The sequence below is a fragment of the Tupaia chinensis genome, unplaced genomic scaffold (assembly GCF_000334495.1).
Source record: "Tupaia chinensis unplaced genomic scaffold, TupChi_1.0 Scaffold000303_1, whole genome shotgun sequence".
NCBI classification, from domain to species: domain Eukaryota; kingdom Metazoa; phylum Chordata; class Mammalia; order Scandentia; family Tupaiidae; genus Tupaia; species Tupaia belangeri.
In genome coordinates this window covers 948,703-969,710 of record NW_006159793.1, presented here as the reverse complement: position 1 = coordinate 969,710, position 21,008 = coordinate 948,703, and the positions used below count along the sequence as shown (strand labels likewise).

Here is a 21,008-nt window from a genome sequence, read left to right as displayed (position 1 = left end):
AGAGCACCTCTTCAGTGGGGTGTGGTCATGCTGCAATCCCTTTTCCTGAATCTCTCCATCCTGATGAGATTGGGGGCATGCATGCATTTCAAGCCACTGGTATGGGAATTGAAACCATGGCCAATCAGGTGGGATCTGGCTCCCTCAACCACTAGGCCGTGGAGCTAGGCCTGGGATTTGGTATAAAGTATGTGAATCAGAATGGTTAATTTATACATCTAATGGGTTCTTTGAACAGATCGAACTGCCCTTTTCAGCTATCTCAGTAGTTCCCAAATTTTATGCATGTTTGGATAACATGGAGATCTTTATTTAAAAAGAAAAAAGACAGCTGACTCTTGACCTCAGGTATTCTGATGCAGGTTTGGAGTATGAAATTAAGTAGCATGAGTTTAAAATTGGGTGATTCTGATATGTAATGAAGTTCAGGAACTAGTGTACTTATACTGTATTTCAGGGATGAATATTAGGTTGAACCAATAATTACTGTCTCCCGGCCCATCCTCACAAATTCCCATTTTTTTCCTAGTCAACTCGATTAGACTGGAGTTTTAATTTTTACATACCTCCTCCTGTGAATTAGGTTAATCCAGAAAATCCTGTATCAGGCAGTATGGTATCAGATGTGTACTGTGATCCATAAAATCAAATAGTCTGATTTCTGAAAAGTATCCAAGGCCAGTTTTCCTCTTTACGTGTTTCACGTTTTATATTCATTCCTACAAGAATGTGTTCTAAAGTATTGGGTTAGAGATAAAGAAGGGACAAAGTTCTGGGGCCAGCAGGTAGCATGTGGTTAAGGTGCTGGACTCGCACATGACTGACCACAGTTCCTGACACAGAGGCTTGAAATTCATGGAAGGCACGTGAGCATGCGTGCCCAAAATCCTGAGAGGAGAATGGAGGAGGAGGAATTGTGGCATGGCCATTCCCCCTTAGAGGGGTGATTTCTCATTTTCTCTTCATCTTTCTCTGTCTCCCTGGTGAGTGCATGCACCCTATAGCAAAAATCTCTGCAAAGGGGAGGGGCAGGCACAAAGTAATGAAATTCTGCTTTCATTGTATTTATGCCATTTCTTTTTTTAAAAGAATTATTTATTTATTTAATTCCATTTATTATTATTATTTAATTTGGCTAGGGAGAGAGAGAGAAAGGGAAGGGGATAAAGCAAGCTGCTGGGTCTGGACTCAAACCGTGGTCAGCCATGTGGGAATCCAGCACCTTCAATCACCATGCCATCTGCCGGCCTCACCATTTCCTTTCTTTATGAAACTGCAGAAAATTATGGCTGCTGCACATATTTGCTGAATTTTGGAAACACCTCATTCATGTACATGTCAGTTTCTCAGCTGTGGGGTTTCTTTGTTTTTGCCATTGGGCAGGTGCACTCACCAGAGAGACAGAAAGAGAGTATTAGTGAGACACCCCATCCCCAGAATGACAACACGTAATTCCTCTTCTTTATTTTTTTTCCTTTTTCGGGTGGAGGAGTAATGCTATAGGTACAGGCACTTGCCAGGAAGATACACAGAAGGAGAGAAATCATCCCCCCCACCCCCCATAGGGGCTGGTCACTTCACAAATCTTTTTACTCTCAGGATTTTAGGCATGTATTACCCACGCCTGGCATGTTTTTCATGCCACAGGTTTCAGGAATTAAGACTGTGCAATTGGCCGTATGGGATTCAGCAGCTTTAACCACTACCCCATCAACTGGCCCCTCTCGTCTTTCCTTTTTTTTTTTTTTTTTGGAGAGATTTTCACTGTAGGGCGCGTGCGCTCGCCAGACAGACAGAGAGAGACATAGAGACAGAAAGCGAGAAATTACCCCCCAGGGGGGATGGTCACGCCGCAATCCCTTCTCCATTCTCCTCTCGGGATCTTGGGTATGCACGCACACGCGCCCGGCGTGAGTTTTAAGCCACCGGGTCCGGGACACGAACCGCGGTCGACTACGTGGGTGTCCAGCGACATAGCCATTACGCTAACTGCTGGTTCCCTCGTCTTTCCTTTTTTGAGTGTGGTGGAGAGTTAGTTTTGACAGAGTTTCTTGCACACACCCATTACTCTCAGCATGTTGGGCCAGAAACTGAACCCCAGGCCTCTCGTGTGGCCTCAGCCACTGCAGTGGCTTCCTCCTAGTAGGGGTGCCCTCCTGCATGTACCACTGTAGTGGCGTCTATTTCTTGAATTATTCGGCAGAATTCACAAGCTGGCTGCCAGTTTACAAATGGAAATAAATATGGCTGTACTAATTAATTTAGCTTTGAATCCTGGTTAAATACACTATATCATCAAAGCTAGTGTTCATTAACTTCACAGTAAAGTCTTACTATTTTGGATGTTGGTCTGCTTAAGTACCTGTTAGGATCAGTGATGTTGGCCTTTTGGAATTTATTTTAGTTACAGTTCAGCAACATCAGGTAACTGCTTTTTACAGCATTTTTTTTTTTTAAAGAATTATTTAAGTTTTATTTATTTTAATTTTGACCAGAGAGGGACAGAGCGAGAAAGAGAGAGGGAAAGTGAGAAAGGAAGCCACCAGATCAGGTAATTGCTTTTTACAGCATCTTTTTTTTTTTTTTTTAAAGAATTATTTAAGTTTTATTTATTTTAATTTTGACCAGAGAGGGACAGAGCGAGAAAGAGAGAGGGAAAGTGAGAAAGGAAGCCACCAGGTTAAAGACTCGAACTACGGTCAGCCATGTGGGAGTCCAGCACTCTTAATCATTGCACCACCTGCTGGCCCCTGTTTTGTTTTTGTTTTTTTTTTAAGGAGAGTAGATAGTGACTGTCATTGAAGCATACATAGTATATAAGTCATGTTTCGTTTCTGCCATCATCAAGTGCACAGTGGAGAGGTTTGTAAATGAATCTTCTCAAATTGAGGTTGTCCTGTATTTCAGTTTATCTGGAAGCTGCTCTAAGTAATTATTCGTTACATTTCCCTGTACTGCCAACCATTCTGTCCTTGTGGTGGCTTTTGTGGAAAGGGGAGTATGAAATCTGATTTAAACATTCTTTCTTGGAAAATATTACCATTAAATTGAAGGTTTTGTTTGTTTGTTTGTTTGTTTTCGATATTTTACTATAGGACATGTGCACTTCCCAGAGAGACAGAAAGCAAGAAATTCCCCAAATACATAATTCTTTAAAAAAAAAAAAAAAAGCCTTTATAAACATCTTTAGGACTAGCATACGTCATAATGGTTACATTGCTGGACTCCCAGATAGTTGACCGTGATTCTAGTCCCAGACTGGGCGGCTTAAAACACGCCCTGCCCATGTGCGTGTGTGCCCAAAATCCCAAGAGGAGAGTGGAAGAGGGATTGCGGTGTGGCCATCCCACCCCGGGGGCCGGGGGGTGATTTCTTGCTTTCTGTCTGTCTGTCTCTGTGTCTCCAGCAAGCCTGGGTGCCCTACAGCAAAAATCTCTACCAAAAAATAAAGAATTGTGTATTTAATTGTATTTATTGTTATTATTTTAATTTGCTATAGGGCACATGTACGCATGAGAGAGAGAGAACAAGCTGCCAGGTCTGGGACTCGAATCATGATTGACCATGTGGAATTCCAGTGCCTTAACCACCACACCATCTGCTGGCCGGAAGAGTTGTTTTAAATTCTAAATTTTTCAAGTCTTAGTTAGGTTAGAAGTGTCTTGATACATTGTCCTTGGTAACAGTTGAAGTAATGAGAATCTACCAAGTAGGCTGGACTTCATAAATCAATTGAATACCATTCTTTCCTTTTTCCATTTCTTTATTATGGTCTTCAGTATTTATTCAGGTTGAGTTGTTTTGTTTTGATTTGTCTATTCACACGTGGAGGAGAAGGAATTGTGGTGTGACCACATCCCATCAACGGTTGCTTTCTTTCACTCCCTCTCTACCACTGTCTCTGACAAGCACACGGACCCTCAGGACAGCTGAAAAAAAAGAATTTGTCTTAAACCTCAAACTGTGTGAGGATGAATGTTTCCTTAGCATCAAGGGCCCAGTATACCAAGTGTGAGCCTCAAACAGTACTCAGTACCCTGAAACATTTAGAGATTGCCTTGATTGGCCAGGTCAGTAGGTCCCCTTTAAAGCTTGTTGTAGACATACCTGTAAATCCTGCTAGGTCAGCATTTCTCAAGCCTCTGTCATGTATAATAGTCACCTACAGAGCTTGTTAAAGTGTAGGTTTCACCACATTACCTCCATTATAGTGTGGGGCTCGAGTCTATTTTTAATGAGTACTCCAAGTAACTTCTGTTAAAGACCAGTGGACCACGCTGAGAAATTGCTTGTGTTTTATACCCCATTGTACTGAACTGTCTATGGTAGGTCGTCAGTTTTGCTGAGAGTACCATGGCTGCTGTGGGAAATGCTGTTTCGTGTTTGTTGGCATTTCGTAATCATGGTAAAAGTAATAATCCCTTATTGTGTAATCCTTTATAATTTCCAAATGCTTTTGTATAAACTATCGCGTTATTACTACAAGCTCTTTTGATAGGTAGATAGGATTATATTAAGATCTTTGGCTTGGTTTTCAGCAGATGACTGGAGAAGAAAGTAAGGTAATCTTGTACATACTGTATACCCACCTATACTGGCTACTTTGTTTCTTGTGAGCACCAAACTTCCATATATCCTTAACCTCACCTGGCTTTCTTCTGCCTGTCTTTTTTTTTTTTTTTTTTTTTTTTTTTTTATAAACTTTTTAAGAATTATTTTATTTATCATTATTACCTTTTTAATTTGCTACAGGGCACATGTACTTACCAGAGAGAGAGAAGGAAAGTGAGAAAGTAAGCCGCCAGGTCCAGAACTTGAACCGTAGTCAGCCATGTGGGTGCGAGTCTGCTACCTTAACTACTCCCAACTCTTCTACTTATCTTTGAGAAAATGCCTCCCAGGACCAGCAGTTAGCATAATGGCTATGTCGCTGAACGCCCATGTAGCTGACCACAGTTCGAGTCCCAGACCCGGTGGCTTAAACTCATGCTGGGTGCGTGTGCATGCCTGCCCAAGATCCCAAGACGAAAATGGAGGAGAAGGGATTGTGGCGTGGCCATCCCCCCTGGGGGGTGATTTCTTACTTTCTGTCTCTCTGTCTCTCTTTTTTTGGCAAGCTCACGTGGCCTATAGCAAAAACCTCTCCCCCCCAAAAAAAAAAGCCTCCCTATAAGAAATACACTAGATCCCCCTGATTTATACCCCCTCATACCTCCTTCTCATTCATCACATATGTTGTTTATCTCACAAAGTGAAAGCCACGAAAAAAGGGATTATTTGGTTTTGTCTTATTAGCTGCTATAAATAGTGAATGGATATAAATGAATAGTAGCCTTGGTGGGCTGGCTCCATAGCACAGAAATAGTGTGCTGCTCAAGAGAAGCTGGATCCCACATGGTGACCACAGTTGGAGTCCCCAGCTGGGTTAGCCTAAAACACTGGGCACACATGAATGCCCAAGATCTAACAGACTGGGGGAGAGGATTGCGACATGTGGAGAGTGCTTCTCTTCCATTTTCTCTCTTCATTCTCCTCCCACTTCCAGTGTGTGCATGTACATGTTATCATGAATGAAAGGGGGAAGTTTGTGTGTGTGTTAATTTTTAGTAGTAGTTTTGCTGCTGGGTAGTGATAGTTATCAAAGTTCTTTGGTTTGTGTTTTTATAATTTTCAGAATTAAGGAACATTTCTGCATGCTTGAAGGCAAAGGGCAAAAGAACAAAGAGAAATTTGAAAACGTATACCATAATTCAGTGGTCTTAGGGGCCCTGCACATGGCACAGGTGGTAGTACATCACTTCAAGGAACTAGAGCTCCGTGGGAAGCTAGGTTTGGATCCCCAGTTGACCTGAACATGTCAGTCTCCTGTGACCATGATGCTGACTAGCTGGGAGGAGCAAGAGTTGGTGATCCTGTCAAGACAACACAACATTCCCCATCTCTTTCGCACAAAAGAAATCAAAATTAATAACTTGGATGATACTGTGAGCACAGAATTAGTAGAGTAAAATACACATAATTTCAAAATTTTAAATTGTATTCTGTGATCTGTTTACCTCAAGTTGGTTTAAGGAAAGGGTTCTTAATTTTCGTGAACCTCTAAAGTCTAGTGTTGTTTCTTGTTTTACTATAAGTGTGGCAAGAAACCACATTAGTTTTAGCAGCCTATGACTGTCACCAATAGAAATCACAGATATTTTCATATCACATTGTAGGTATCTCAAAATGATTTATATTCACTACTACAAAATTACATTATTAATTATACCTTCCTCTATATAAAATTAAGGAGAGCCATAATAGTTTGCTATATTCCATATTGATTTTTTGAAGTAATTTTGTGGTAGCTGAATATCAGTGTAATTGAGTTCCTTTATAAAGCTGTGTATTTTGTTTTTGTTTTTGCTGTAGCGCACATGTGCTCCTCAGAGAGAGAAGGGAGTGAGAAATCATCCTCTGGGGGATAGCCTTGTACAGTTGCCTCTCCATTCTCCTCTTGGGACTTTGGGCATGTGCACACATGTGTTAGTATGTTATTCAGTCTGTCCTGTTTGGGACTTAAACTGCATAGTCAACCATGTGGTATCCAGCCCCCTTAATCTCTTTTTTTTTTCTCAAGAGGTTTTTGCTATAGGGCTTGTGCACTTGCCAGAAAGACAGTCAGAGATGGGGGTGGAGTGGGGGGATGGCCACACCACAATCCTTTCTCTTCCATTATCCTCTTGGGATCTTGGGCACGCACGCACACATGCCCAGTGTGAGTTTAAGCCACCGGTTCCATGACTTGAACTGCAGTTGACCACATGGGAGTCCAGTGACATAGCCATTATACCAGCTGCTGGTCCCTAGCCCCCTTAATCTCAGTACTATCTGCTGCTTCTGTAATGCAACATATTTTATTTTGTGCACTTAAAGTGTCATTCTGAGGGAATGCCCAATAGTCTTATGATTGATTAGATGTTGTGCAGAAGGAGCTGTATTCCACATGGCTACCGGGGTTCAAATCCTGGCCCCAACAGCTTGAAAAAACACACCAAGAATGTGTAGGCTTGCCCAGGATCTTGACAGGATAGAGAAAAGAAGGAAAAAGGATTGCCACATGACAGGCCTCATTGGAGGGTATGGCATGCTCTCTTTCTCTCGTGTGTGTGTGTGTGTGTGTGTGTGTGTTTGTGTATACATTCTGGTATTTCAAAAAATAATTACTCAGAGAAGGGATGTGTAGGTTACATTAGACTACCAAAGCCCTTGGGATTTATAGCACCAAAAAGATAAGTCTTGGTGTACAACTAGTTACTCCCTCTACCCCAAACACACGTACATCTTTTTTGACAAATTCTTGGTCATTGTGACTAAATACATTTGATGTTAGATTGGTTTATTCAATATTTATTTTCTTTCCGTTCCTAATCATGTCCGACTTCAAATTATTTCCATGCTTGTTAATACCCTTCCTAGCAGAGCTGAGAGATTATAAAGGAGAAGTAGGGAGGAAATCAGTTTAAAAAGGTCAAACAGTTCTAGGAAGGGTTCAATGGTTCCAAAGAGTAAATTAATCTATATGCAAATTTTATTTATTCATTCTTTTTTTTAAAATTTGACCAAAGAGAGACAGTGAGAGAGAGGAAGTGAGAATGCAACCCACCAGATTCAGGATTCAAACCCTGGTCTGCCATGTGGGAATGTCCAGCACCTTAACCACCATGCCACTTGCGGGTCCCTAACGTACATTTTTAAAAAATAATTATTTATTTTATTTATTCATTCATTTATTTTTTTGTATATGCAATTTTTTAATTCCAGTATCAGAATTATTGTTCTGATAGCCATGCGTATCTAAAACTTCTCAGTCATCTCATGTTTTAATCATGACATGAGATGACTGAGTTGTCAGTTTGGAGAAATCAGCCTAATTTAATTTGTATTTATGATTTTAGTTGCTTATATTCTAAAATAAAGTATGTTTTCTTTAAACTCAATTTTATTTCATAAGTGCTGCTGTAAGAGAGTGAGAAAGCAATCCGCCAGGTCCGGGACTCCAACCACATTCGGCCATGTGGGAGCCTAGCACCCTTAGCCACCATGCCACCTGCTGGTCCTGTATATCTCTGTTTCAAATGGCAGAATTAAATTGTTAAGAATGGCACACACAATTGTTCATGAATTGGAATATTAAAAGGAATTCAGAGAAAAGAGAGCAGAGTAGGTGGAATTATTAGCAATGCATCCTAAAGGGGGAATTTGTGCTAGTTCAGAGAGTTTGGCAAGATTATACTAGACCAGAGTCCTTGTTATCTTTGTTTTTTGTTTTGTTTTGTTTTTGTTTTTGTTTTGAGAGATTTTTGCTATACAGCATGTCACCAGAGAGACCGAAAGCGAGAAATCACCACCACCACCACCCCCAAAGGAGAATGGCCATGCTGCAGGCCCTTTTCTGCCATTCTCCTCTTGGGATTTTGGGCACATAGGCACATGTGCCTGGCATGACTTTTAAGCCACTGGGTGCAGGACTCAAACTGCGGTCAACTACATGAGAGTCCAGCGACATAACCATCGTGCCATCTGCTCGTTTGCAGAGTCCTTTTTTTCTACCTCCATAAAATGGAAACTAAAAGTGGATAGTGGTAGATTGACAAGAGTCTGAGAGACAGCATTGAAATTATATAGGTTCTACAAAAACTGGATATGTTGTAACACTGATTCAGTGTACTTGTTAGCTGTTCACAGTGAAGACTGACAAGATGAAAAAATAAGTAGCATAGGAAATGATACCTTTGTAAAATTACCACTTTTCAACTTTTATGTTTTTGGTTTATCTGAACCAGAGATGGGGCAGGTACTTCCTCATGACTTAAAATTAAGCACAGGGGATGTTTTTGCATTCCTTATTTTGTTTTCCTCCTCTGCCGAACTAAGCACTCCATAGCCTGTTACAGCCTCTAATCTAGCTTTTCATTCTTTTGCAGATAATTTTTTTTTTGAGCCTTTCCTGTGAATATATCAATATATGGCATTGGATGCTGAGAACAGAGGGTCGTGAACAAACCCAAATGGCTGCTCTTTTCAAACTCATAATCTGAAGGGGAGGATCTGTATTGAACGATTTGATTTTGCTGTTATTTCTTCCTAGTTAACAGTGATGGAAACCACACATATTTGAGTACTTTAATCTGAATTGTACGTTATAATTCTGCTGATTTGTTGTCCTTGGAAGTCTGTATGTCTCTAAACAACACTTTCATTTTGGTCACTTTAATTCCTTTCTGACATTCCATTTTCATAGAGAGACTTCTTAGAAAAAAGAAACTAACTTGAAATTTCTGGCTGCAGTATAATACTTCCTAATTGATCCTGTATCATATCACGGCTTCTTCCACTCCCTCATTTTAGTATTGGATACTGTTGCCCAGGCTAATACTATAGGTTTTCATTGTGTTATGGTCCAGCCACAGAGTCTGCTAATAGTTCTTCCAATTATTCACAGAACATAAGGCTCTTTAGCTTTGTTCTCCACCGTCTGTAACATACCTTGAAATTGATTCTTCCTCTATGGAAGTCCGTGGTCCAAAATGATTTGTTCTTGCCCCTGCCTAGCATGCCCCTTTTTACCTTCCCTATTAAAATTGTATTCATCCTTTAGGATCTGACTGGCTACAGACCATTTTTCTGCAATACCTGTTTAGACAGACTGAGTTGCCATTATTTGGCTCTTTTTTCTTTTCTTTTTTTAAGATTTTTGCTATAAGGCACCTGTGCTAATGGGAGGGGGACAGAGAGACAGCGAGAGGGAAAGTGAGAAATTACCCCCCCTGGGTATCGGGATGGCCACACTGCAGTTCCTTCTCTTCTGTTCTCCTCTTCGGATCTTGGGTTTGCACGTACACGCACCTGGCATGAGTTTAACCCACCGGATCCATGACTCGAAGCGTGGTGGACTACATGGGAGTCCAGCGATGTAGCCATTATGCCAGCTGGCGGTTCCCTTTCCTCTCAGGATCTTGGGCACGCACACACACGTATCTGGCGTGAGTTGAAGCCACCAGGTCCAGGACTTGAACCACTGTCGACTACATGGGAATTCAGCGACATAGCCATTATGCCATCTGCTGGTCCCAGCAGTAATAAATTTTTTAAATTAAATCATTATTTTTCTATAAAAGAAAGTAAAACTAAGAAAAAGTGGAATTTGAATAAGCAGAAGATCATTTCTGGTTCCTAATCAGAGTGCAACACTGGATGAGTTAGTGAAGGTAGGGAACTTTCAAAAAAAAATTTTTTTTTTCCTTAAAAAGTTTTTGCCTTAGGGCACATGCGCTCCCTGGAGAGAGAGAGGGAAAGTGAGAAATCACCCCCTAGGGGTGATGGCCACTGTGCACTCCCTTCTCTCTTCTCCCGGTATCTTGAGAACACACATACATGCGCCAGGCGTGATTTTCAAGCCACGGTCAGCCATGTGGGAATCCAGCAGCGTAACCACTACGCCGTCTGCCGGGCCCAGATATTTTTAAGCCTCTGAGTAATGATGGTTTTGTGAACTTATTGTTTAGTTTATTTTCAATAGGACTGAAGTCTAAAGGTGTTGATTTAAACAAATAAATGGGCAATGAGACCCCTGAATATTCTGTTTTGTTTTATTATTTTCGTCCATTACATTACTTGATTCTGTGGGATGTTTTGAAACTGTTAGGAAGAATAAGGTCCAAATCAAACTGGATTTCCTTTTTGTTTTTAACCTCAATCTCTGAGTACCTCCAGTATACCTATCACTTCAGCATGGTGCACTTGGTAGCAATACATTTTGTATTTTAAAAAAGTGTCTACAGGGAGCTGGAGGACAGTGGCAAAGTGCACAGAGCCACATGGGAAGATTGCTGATTTGCATCCAGAGACCTTCCGGAGTCCATGGGGCATATATATGACCATGACTGGGGTGGATCATGGCATCAGAACCCTGCTGAGGTTGCTGTATCTCTGTCTCCCCATCCCTCTCTCTCTCTCATGGAATAAACAAACTTAAAATATATGTATATCTAATGAGTTTCTAGCTTGATGACACCTAGAAAGTAGAGAATAGAAGTGGAATTTTATGTCAATAGTTTCGGATTTTTTATCTTTTTATTTCTTTTTTTGAGAGATTTTTGCTATAGGGCATGTGCGCTCACCAGAAAGACAGAGAGAAAGCGAGAGATCACCCCCCAGGGGGATGGCCATGCCACAATCCCTTCTCCTCCATTCTCCTCTTGGGATCTTGGGCACGCACGCACATGCGCCCAGTGTGAGTTTAAGCCACTGGGTCTGGGACTTGAACCTCGTACGACTACATGGGGGTCCAGCAACATAGTCATTATGCCAACTGCTGGTTCCGATAGTTTCAGATTTTGTACAAATGTAAACAACCTCGGAGAATCAGGTTAGTTAGTGGTTGTTCATTACTCCCAATTCTGTAAAGATTATTTAAAACAAAACAGTAAACTCCTGTCTATCCTACCAGGTGTGAAAACAGAAACACCAAAGTAAGTGTGTGAATATTGTATTGTCAAGGGGTTACGTCAGTGAGTACAAGCAAAACAGCTTGTACTCAGTGGTTGTGGGAATTCTGTGAAATGAGAGACCAATACAGGAGAGAGGCTACGTGAGGAAGATTTTTTTGGCACCTGAGTTTTAAGAAGTTGAGCTTGAAAATATAGAAGCTCTTAGAAGTGCAAAACATGGAGGTGAAAGGAAAATCTAAGAAAGGGTGGAATTGGAATAAACAGATGTCCATTTCTGGTTCCTGATCTGAGTGTCATACAGTTTGGATGAGTAGTACAGATGGAAAGTGTAGCTGGAGGGTGTGAGATGTTACAGAGAAATAAGCTATCTATTCCTTGAAGTGGAGGGGAAATCATAGTAGAGATAGCAATACTTGTCCCTTAGATTTAAGGAGTTACAGTCCCAAGCTCTATAGAGCAGAAAGACCCTAGTTATTTTGTAGTTCCATGGTCACTCCACAGAAAAAAACATTTCTATAGAGATGTTTATATTTTGACTTTTTAATGGAATATTTAATTTATCCTTTTGACATTTAGACTAGTCAATATGTTTATGTTCATAACTTAAACAAGGAGAAAAGTACCCAATGACTTTTGGGATTTTTATTTTTATTTATTTTTTTCTTTGAGAGAAGAGATTTTTGCTATGGGGTATATCTGCTCACCAGAGACACAAAAAGAGAGTCAGAAATAAGAAATCAGCCACAATAGGGGATGGTCAGGCCACAATCTTGCCTTCTTCATTCTCTTCTCAAGATTTTGGGCACGCATGTACACCTTCCTGGTGTGTTTCAACCCACCAGGTCTGTAACTTGAGCCATAGTTGACCCCATGAGAGTCTAGCGCTTTAACTACCACGCCACCTGCAGGCGCGGAATTTTTAGAAGTGTGTTGTGCAGGCTGGATAGTAGTGCAGTGGGAATGCAACTTGACCTACATGGAAGGGTCCCAGGTGCTCCTCCCACGACTTCCCTGTGTAGACCAGCACATGCTTGTGATCTTGACTAGGAACTGGGGGTAGATTGTAGTATGATAATCCTGTTGGATTTACTTTCTCCCTACCCCTGAAAGAAATTAATGTTTTTGAAAGTGTGCTTCTGAATTCATCTTACTGTCCTTCTCACCTTTTCATTATTAAGGCAGTCTTCTGTTTTGAGTCTTACTTTACAGATGATTTCTCCTCCCTCCCCCCCCTCATTTTTGGGGTAGGGTTTTTGCCAAAGGGGGCATGTGCACTCTTCAGAGAGAGACAGAGAGGGAAAGTGAGAAATCACTCCCTAGGCGAGATGGCCACACTGCAATACCTTCTACATTTTCCTCCTAGGATTTTGGGTACGTGCCTGGTATGATTTTTCAAGTCACTGGATCTGGGGATTCAAACTGCAGTCAACCATGTAGGAGTCCAGTTGCCACCTTCTGACCCCCACATAATTTCTATTTAAAAAAAAAATTTATGGGTTAGGGTGAGAAAAATATGTTACGTGTGTATGTGTGTGTGTACACACATATATCATTCTATGAAATAACTTTACTTGCATGAAGATAAGAATTTAAAATTTGGGGGACCAGCAGATGGCATAATGGTTACCTCACTGGACTTCCAGGTAGTCAACCGTGGTTCGAGTCCCAGACCCAGTGCTTAAAACTCATGCCAGATACATGTGCATGTGTTCCCAAATCCCAAGAGATTAGAGGAGAAGGGGTTGCGGTGTGGCCATCCTCTCTGGTGGATGACTTCTTTTGTTTTGTTTTGTTTTGTTTTCTATAGGGAGGGCATGTGCGCTCACCAGAAAGACAGAGACAGAAAGCAAGAGATTCCCCACCCCACCCCCAGGGTGGGTGGCCATGCCGCAATCCCTTCTCCATTCTCGGGATCTTGGGCAAGCATGCATACATGCCTGGTGTGAGTTTAAGCCACTGGGTCCGGGACTCAAACAACGGTCGACTATGGGAGTCCAGCCACATAGCCATACACTAACTGCTGGTCCCCTTAGTGGGTGATTTCTTGCTTTCTGTCTCAAAAAAAAAAAATTAGAGAGCCATCTTGTGCCCTGGTTTTTAAGGCAGTTGGATTCCACATGACTGACTACATGGTTTGAGTTCTGGATCTGATGCCTTGAAAAACTCGCTGTGGGGACGAGGGAGCAGCAGATGGCCTAATGGTTATGTTGCTGGACTACCACGTTAGAAGACTGTGGTTCAAGTCCTGGACCTGGTGGCTTAAACTCACACCAGGCACGTGTGCATACGTGCCCAAGATCCTGGGAGGAGAAGGGGTTGCGGCGTGGCCATTTCCCTCCCCCGGGGGAGGGGGATAATTTCTCGCTTTCTGTCTCTTTCCAGCAAGTGCACATGCCTGATAGCAAAAAATCTCTAAAAATGAAAAAAAAAAAAAATCTTGAAAGGAGGGAGAAATTTAGAATTTTAGAGAGGATTACAGGGCGGCTATTTCCCAAAGGGTGCTTTTCCCATCCACAGCCCCCTCCCCTCCACCCTACACATGCACGTGTCTTCTGACTTTTTTTTTTTTTTTTAATAATAATTAAAAATTGTACCTTTTGGGCCAGCAAGTGACCTAGAGGTTAAGGCAACTGGGGTCCCCATGGCCAACTGCGTGGTTTGAGTCCCAGACCCATGACTTGAATGTCAAGCCCAGGCGAATGTGCATGCATGCCCCAAAATTCCCAGAGGAGAATGGAGCAAGGATTGCAGTGTGGTCACCCCCCTCCCCCCCGGGATGATTTCTCACTCTTCACCTCCTCTAGGGTGTGCTGGGACCTTATAGTATTAGGTCATTGGGACAGTCATGATCTTTTTTGTGTGTTTTTCTGTGCAAAAATATGTTATGATTTTCTCAATGACCCAAAAAGTGCCTTTTTACTTTTTATTTTAGGTTTGTATTTGGACAAACCTAAATTTATAACCCTAAGGTTGTAAATTTGTGTGTTTATCTTACGTCTGAACTATCAGTTGCAAACCTGCCTATGTAGAGCTGAGACATGATTGTATGGGAGTTATTCATGCTACAATTTCTTCATTCCCCCCTCCCTTTAGGATTTTGGGCATGTTTTTTAAGCCACCAAGTCTCAGACTCAGACCTTACAGTTGGCCATGTGGGATCCAGCTGCCTTAAACACCATACCTCTAGCTGCCCACCTCCCCCTTTTTTTAATAAGCAAAGATGTCTTTACGGGGCCAGAAGGAGGACAGTCACCCAGACACAGCAGCCAAGTTACCTGAGTGACGTGTGCCTGAGGCTAATTACCTCCTGTCCATTCTCATGTACCATGCTTGAAATTCCTGCAATTTTGGTAGCTGTCCACAAGGGATATGTTAGTGGCTATATAGGAACACAGGTTAAAATAGACTTCTTTCTTAAAGAAGAGATGTCTGAATAGTATATTTATGTAGTTAACTTTGCATTTTCTAGAAAAATACAGTGCTTAAAATAGTAAATCCTCATACTCTTAATTATGTTCTTAGTTTTATTAAATTATTGTCCTATGTCAGCAAAATAGCATTTTAGAGAAAAAGTACACTAATGGCACTACACAGATTCCCACTAACTTGATATTTGTTACTAATTTTGATACAGATTTTAGTTTTTTAAAAAGCCTTTTCTGGGTGCCTGAATCCGTCATGGCCAACCAAGGGATTCATGTTCTGGACCCAGTAGCTTCAAAAATACCCATCCTGAAAGGAAGGAGAAATGGACAATATATTTCATGTGACCTTCTTCTATGGGAGTGCTTTCTCTCTCTGGCAAGCACACATGCCCTCTGGCCGTTTTTTGTTTGTTTGTTTTAAGCCATTTCTCTCCTTTTGAATACTGTTAAAAACATAAATATTCTAAATGTGGTAAATTTTGGTATTCTAAGTAAGATTTAGATTTAAAAAAATTCTTTTTTAACTTTGGCTTTAGGTACACGTGCTTGCCAGAGGGAAAGTGACAAAGCACCCCCCAGAAGGAATTTAAATAATTAAATTGCCAATCATAAGGCAATACATGTCATTCCCTTATGTTAATACTAGTTATTTCTATAATCTGGAACCAAGCAAAGATATGATTACTTTTTGGGTCAGGATAAGTAATTGATCAAATGTATTTTGGTAGACAGTGGGACAGGATTTATAAAAGGGATTTTTGCTTCTTGAAACATTTCAAAAGACTGATAGGGCCTTCATTTCTTCAGTGGGGAAGTAAGTCCACGTGAAATTAAGGAAGTTGCTCAAGGTCAGAAGAATCAGTGGCAGATGGGTACAGAATTCATCTGCTTTAATAAGAGGAGTGTCAAGACTGCCCCACATGACCTATCTCTGAAGGAGAATGGGATCATTTAACAGAAAATGTTTCATTACTCTCTTAGGTTTTTGCCATAAGGCACATGCCCCCATCAAAGTCAGAGACAGTGAGAAGGAAATTGAAAATCATACCCTACCCCCACAGGAGAAATGGCTGTGCCATAACCCCTTCTCCATTCTCCTCTTGGAATTTTGGGGACTCAACTGTGCAGCCATGGAATCTAGTGCCTTAACCACCATGCCACCTGCTGGCCCAAAAATCATATTACTCTTACTTTATACTTTATGCTGGGCAGTGTAATTAATGGCTTTATTTTCTAAATAGAGGGTAACTTGCTTTAAATAAAACCTAACCAGAGAAGGAAAATTTGGATTTAAGAATTTAGAATTTTTGATGATACTAAGTGAAAGTCAGCTTTTCATTTATGGCCCTCTCTTCTCCATTACTCCTTTGTTTTGTTAGGTGGTATGGGCAAGAAAAAGACTACAATGTGCTAGTCATGGATCTTCTGGGACCCAGCCTTGAAGACCTCTTCAATTTCTGTTCAAGAAGGTTCACAATGAAAACTGTACTTATGTTAGCTGACCAGGTGGGTAAAATTTTGAAAACTTAGAATATTACTGTTAACTATATTCCAAACATTACTAAATTATGTAGTGAGATATAATAAAATATAATTGTGTGTGTTGCTATTTAACCTTAGGATAAGTATTTTAAAAAGGTGAAATAGTAGGATGTACTTATTTCAAGTACACCATTCTAATATGACTTGTAAATGTCCAACAGGTATAGGACAAAAACTGAAATTATATTGGTTTAATACTTATCTGTAGACTGTAGTTTCAAGCTTCTTCAATTTGTTTTAGTATTGAATGTTAAGAAAATTGAATATTATGTATTGTATGTGGGATGCTTATAAAACCTGTATTTTTGAAGAAAACAAGGCATACGGTAATTTAGGAAGAGTATTTTGACCGTGTAGATGCTTCTTGAAGCAATATATCCTCAGCCTTTGGTGGTATTTTATCAAGAGCTAGGAAATTTTGGCTATGTCAAAAATTAGATTTGTGGATGAGCTGTAAGTTACATAAAATGGTATTATAGCCAAAGATTAAGTTGGATCTTGGGAGCTGGCCCATGGCGTGGTGCTTAAGGGAACCAGATCCCTCATGGCCGTGCGGTTCAAGTCTCAGACCCAGCTTAAGAGACATGCCATGCTTGTGTGTTTGTATACACCCCAAATCCCAACAGGATGGAGAAATGGAGGAGAATGGATGTGGCATGACTGTCCTCCACTGAGGAGTGTTCTCTTCTTTTCCTTTTTGACTCTCTGGCAAGTGCAAATGCCCTCTGGCATATTTTTGTTTGTTTTGCTTTTAAGAAGAAACAATGGATTGGATCTTAAGAATCAGGGTTCTGTGTTAATTGCCAGAGTAAGAGTGTCAGGGGTGATGGACATAGTCACACTTCAGTCTCTTCTTCCCCATTTCTCCATCCCTTCAGGATTTGGGACAGACACACACACACACACACACACACACACACTCCCCACTGGCATGTTTTCCAAGCCAGTGGGGTTAGGAGGTTAGGATTCAGACCACAGCTAGTCAAGTGGGAATCTTGCTCCCTTAAGCACTGAGCTGCTAGAGCATGAGATGAAATGAGAAGCAAATCTTAAAAGAAAAGATAATATGTTAAGATAATAGATAAATATCAAGAAAACATTTTTGTTGTGCTTAATATTTGTTAATTTTATCAGAGTGTTTTGTTGTTGTTTTTCTTGGTATGGAGTGAGTACGCTCACTAGAGAGACAGAAGAGGAGAGTGAGAAATCATGCCCTGGGGAGATGGCCACACCCAGGCCCAGCGTGTTTTTCAAGCCACTGGATCTGAGACTCGAACCATGGAGTCAGCCCTGTGGGATCCAATGCCTTAAACACCACACTACCTGCTGTTCTCCCTACCCCATTTTTTTAAAGATTGCCATAGGGCTGGGGGAGAAAGCACCCTCCAGTGGATCAGAGTCATATTGTAATGCTTTTTATATTTTATGGCCTTTTGGGATTTGGGGCATGTATATAGCTGTGGCCTCAGTGTTTTTCAAACTGCCAGGGGCAGGATTCAAACTGAAGTCAGCCATATGAGATCTGACTCCTTTAACTACTAGACTTTGGGGCCTTTGTCAAAATGTGTTTATAGGAATCAGCAGTTGGCGTAATGGCTATGTTGCTGGACTCCCATGTAGTGGACTGCGGTTCAAGTTCCAGACCCAGTAGCTTAAACTCATGCTGGGTGTGTGTGTGTGCCCAAAATCCCAAGAGGAGAATGGAGGAAAAGGGATTGCAGTGTAGTCATCCCCCCTGGGGCGGGAGTAATTTCTCACTTTCTGTCTTTCTCTTTCTGGAGAGTGAATGCACCCCATAGCAAAAACCTCTCCCCCCCAAAAAATGTGCTTATAAAAATGCTGTGAAAGTGGTTTATCTTAAATGTAAATTGAAGGGACCAGCAGGTGGCATGTCGTTAAGGTGCTGGGCACTCCCACATGGCGGGCAGCGGTTCCAGTCCTGGATTTGGTGACTTGCTTTCTCACTTTGTCTCTCTCTTGCTCTGGCCAAATTAAAATAAATAAATAAATGAATGAATGAATAATCTTTTTTAAAATGTAGATTGAATGTCCATAAAGGAAAAAGGTAATAAATAGAACATTTGATGTAGATACTTATTTTTAGAGGAAGATCCTTACAATAGGGCATATGTACTCATCAGAGAGGCAGACAGAGAGACAGAAACTGAGAATTCACTCCCCCAGGGGTGTTGGCCACGCCATAGTCCCTTCTCTTCCATTCTTCTCTTGGGATTTTGGGCCCATGTAACTGACGGAGTTTCAAGCCTCCAGGTCCAGGACTAAAACCACCATCAACCATGCAGGCATGCAGGAGTGCAGTGATGTAACCATTATGCAGTCTGCTGGTCCCTTGAGGTAGAATTTTTAAAAATCTATAAATTAAAAGAATTAGGAATTGGAGAAGGTTTTATGGTATGGCCATCCTCCCTGGGGGTGATTTCTCAATTTCTGTCTCTGGCAAGTGCACGTGCCCTATAGCAAAAATTTCTCTCAAGAGAAAAAAAGGGGGCTTCTTCAGGGCTGGCAGGTGGCATGGTTGTTAAGGCACTACTGGACTCCCACATGGTTGACCGCAGTTTGAGTCCCAAACCTGGCGACTTATTTTCTTTCTTTCTCTCTCTCTCTCTCTGTCTCTCTCAGGTTAAAAACACATTTTTAAAAAATTTTGAATCTTTTTACATAACAGATAAAAGACTGACCATTCTGTGAAGAGGACTTATAAAAAACGAAAAGCACAGACCAAAAGAAAATAGGCAAAACTATAAGTTAATAGTCATAGAATAGTAAGTTCAAATCGCCAGTAAAAATAATCAGAGGCCCAAACTAAGAGTTCGGGAAGTATGAGTGAAGTGTAGTACTTTGTTTTTGTTTTTTAAAGTGTGATACTTTTTACCTGTCAGATCTGCAGAAAGAAACAATAACTTGGCTGTTGCTTTGCTAGTGAGAAAAAGAATGTTCTCATATACTAGTAGTGGAAATATTAATTGCCTTCTTTTTGATGAGGGGAGGTTTTTGCAATAGGGCTCATGTGCTCACCTGAGAGACCGAGAGACCGAAAGTGAGAAATCATCCCGGGGGGGGGAGGGGATGGCCATAGTCCATTCTCCTCCCGGGATCTTGGGCATGCACGCACACGCACCTGGCATGAGTTTAAGCCACCAGGTCCAGGACTTGAACTGCGGTCAACTACATGGGAGTCCAACGACATAGCCATTATACAAACTGCTGGTTCCAGAAATATTAATTTCTATAATTTGATTTAAAAGGCAATTTGACATCTATCTAAATACAAAATATATATACCCTTTAACATAGTAACTCCCCATAATTGTATGAGTTTTATAGCCCATAGAAATAAAACTTACCAGTAGAGAATTCTGTATATCTAATTATATTAATAAGATTATTTGGGACCGCAGTTAGCGTAATGGCTTTGTCACTGGACTCCCACGTAGTTGGCTGCTGTTCACGTCCCGGACCCGGTGGCTTAAAACTCAGCCCGGCGCATGTGCGTGCTTGCCCAAGATCCCCAGAGGAGAATGGAGAAGGGATTGCAGTGTGGCCATCCGCCCTGGGGGGTGATTTCTCGCTTTCCGTCTCTCTGTCTCTCTCTGTCTGTCTGGAGAGCGCATGTGCCCTATAGCGAAAACCTCTCAAAAAAAAAAAATTATTTATAGTGGGAAGATAATTAGAAGCAGTGAAAATATTGTGATTTGGTGAATAACTAGAGAAAACATCTGTACCATAGAGTATTAGAGTAATATACTATTTAATTTAGCATAATTTCCTTTTTTAAGGGATTAGCATAATTTTTTAATGGTTAAGAAAACCTTGTTAGAATAATAGGATCAATAATCAACTTTTGAATAGGGTTATATAAACATGGGGAGAAAAGCATTGGATAGGGGATAAGCAGGTGATATAACGGTTGCATCGCTGGACTCCCATGTAGTTGACTATGGTTCAAGTCCCGGACCCAGCATCTTGAAACTCACACCAGGCCCATGTGTGTGCATTCCCAAGATTTAGAGAGCAGAATAGAGAAGGGATTGCGGTGAGGCCTTTCCCACCCCGGTGATTTCTTGCCTTATGTCTCTTTGTTTCTCCAGTGAGCACACACGCCCTATAGCAAAAATCTTATGAAACAAAAAAAGAAAGTAAAACGTGGATAGTCCAAAAAGCATGCAAGAAACATGTTTATATAAAAGACACATGCTTACATACATATTTGTGTTGTAACTACCAATGCCCAGGGAGAGAGCGCATGTGCCGTATAGCGAAAACCTCTCAAAAAAAAAAAATTATTTATAGTGGGAAGATAATTAGAAGCAGTGAAAATATTGTGATTTGGTGAATAACTAGAGAAAACATCTGTACCATAGAGTATTAGAGTAATATACTATTTAATTTAGCATAATTTCCTTTTTTAAGGGATTAGCATAATTTTTTAATGGTTAAGAAAACCTTGTTAGAATAATAGGATCAATAATCAACTTTTGAATAGGGTTATATAAACATGGGGAGAAAAGCATTGGATAGGGGATAAGCA

General features: G+C 41.0%; 1 protein-coding gene across 9 annotated transcripts in view; it reads left to right on the top strand.

The window, feature by feature from the left end:
• Nucleotides 1-21,008, top strand: part of CSNK1A1 (casein kinase 1 alpha 1) — a 51,219-nt gene that overhangs the window by 6,056 nt on the left and 24,155 nt on the right. For all 9 annotated transcript variants that reach the window (XR_003549758.1, XM_006150876.3, XM_006150873.3 and 6 more), the window contains exon 3: nucleotides 16,297-16,423. Coding sequence is in view for 8 of the 9 variants with exons in the window: in XM_006150876.3 (XP_006150938.1) it covers nucleotides 16,297-16,423 (127 nt within the window). In the remaining variant the exon portion in view is untranslated. The remainder of the gene's footprint in view (nucleotides 1-16,296; nucleotides 16,424-21,008) is intronic.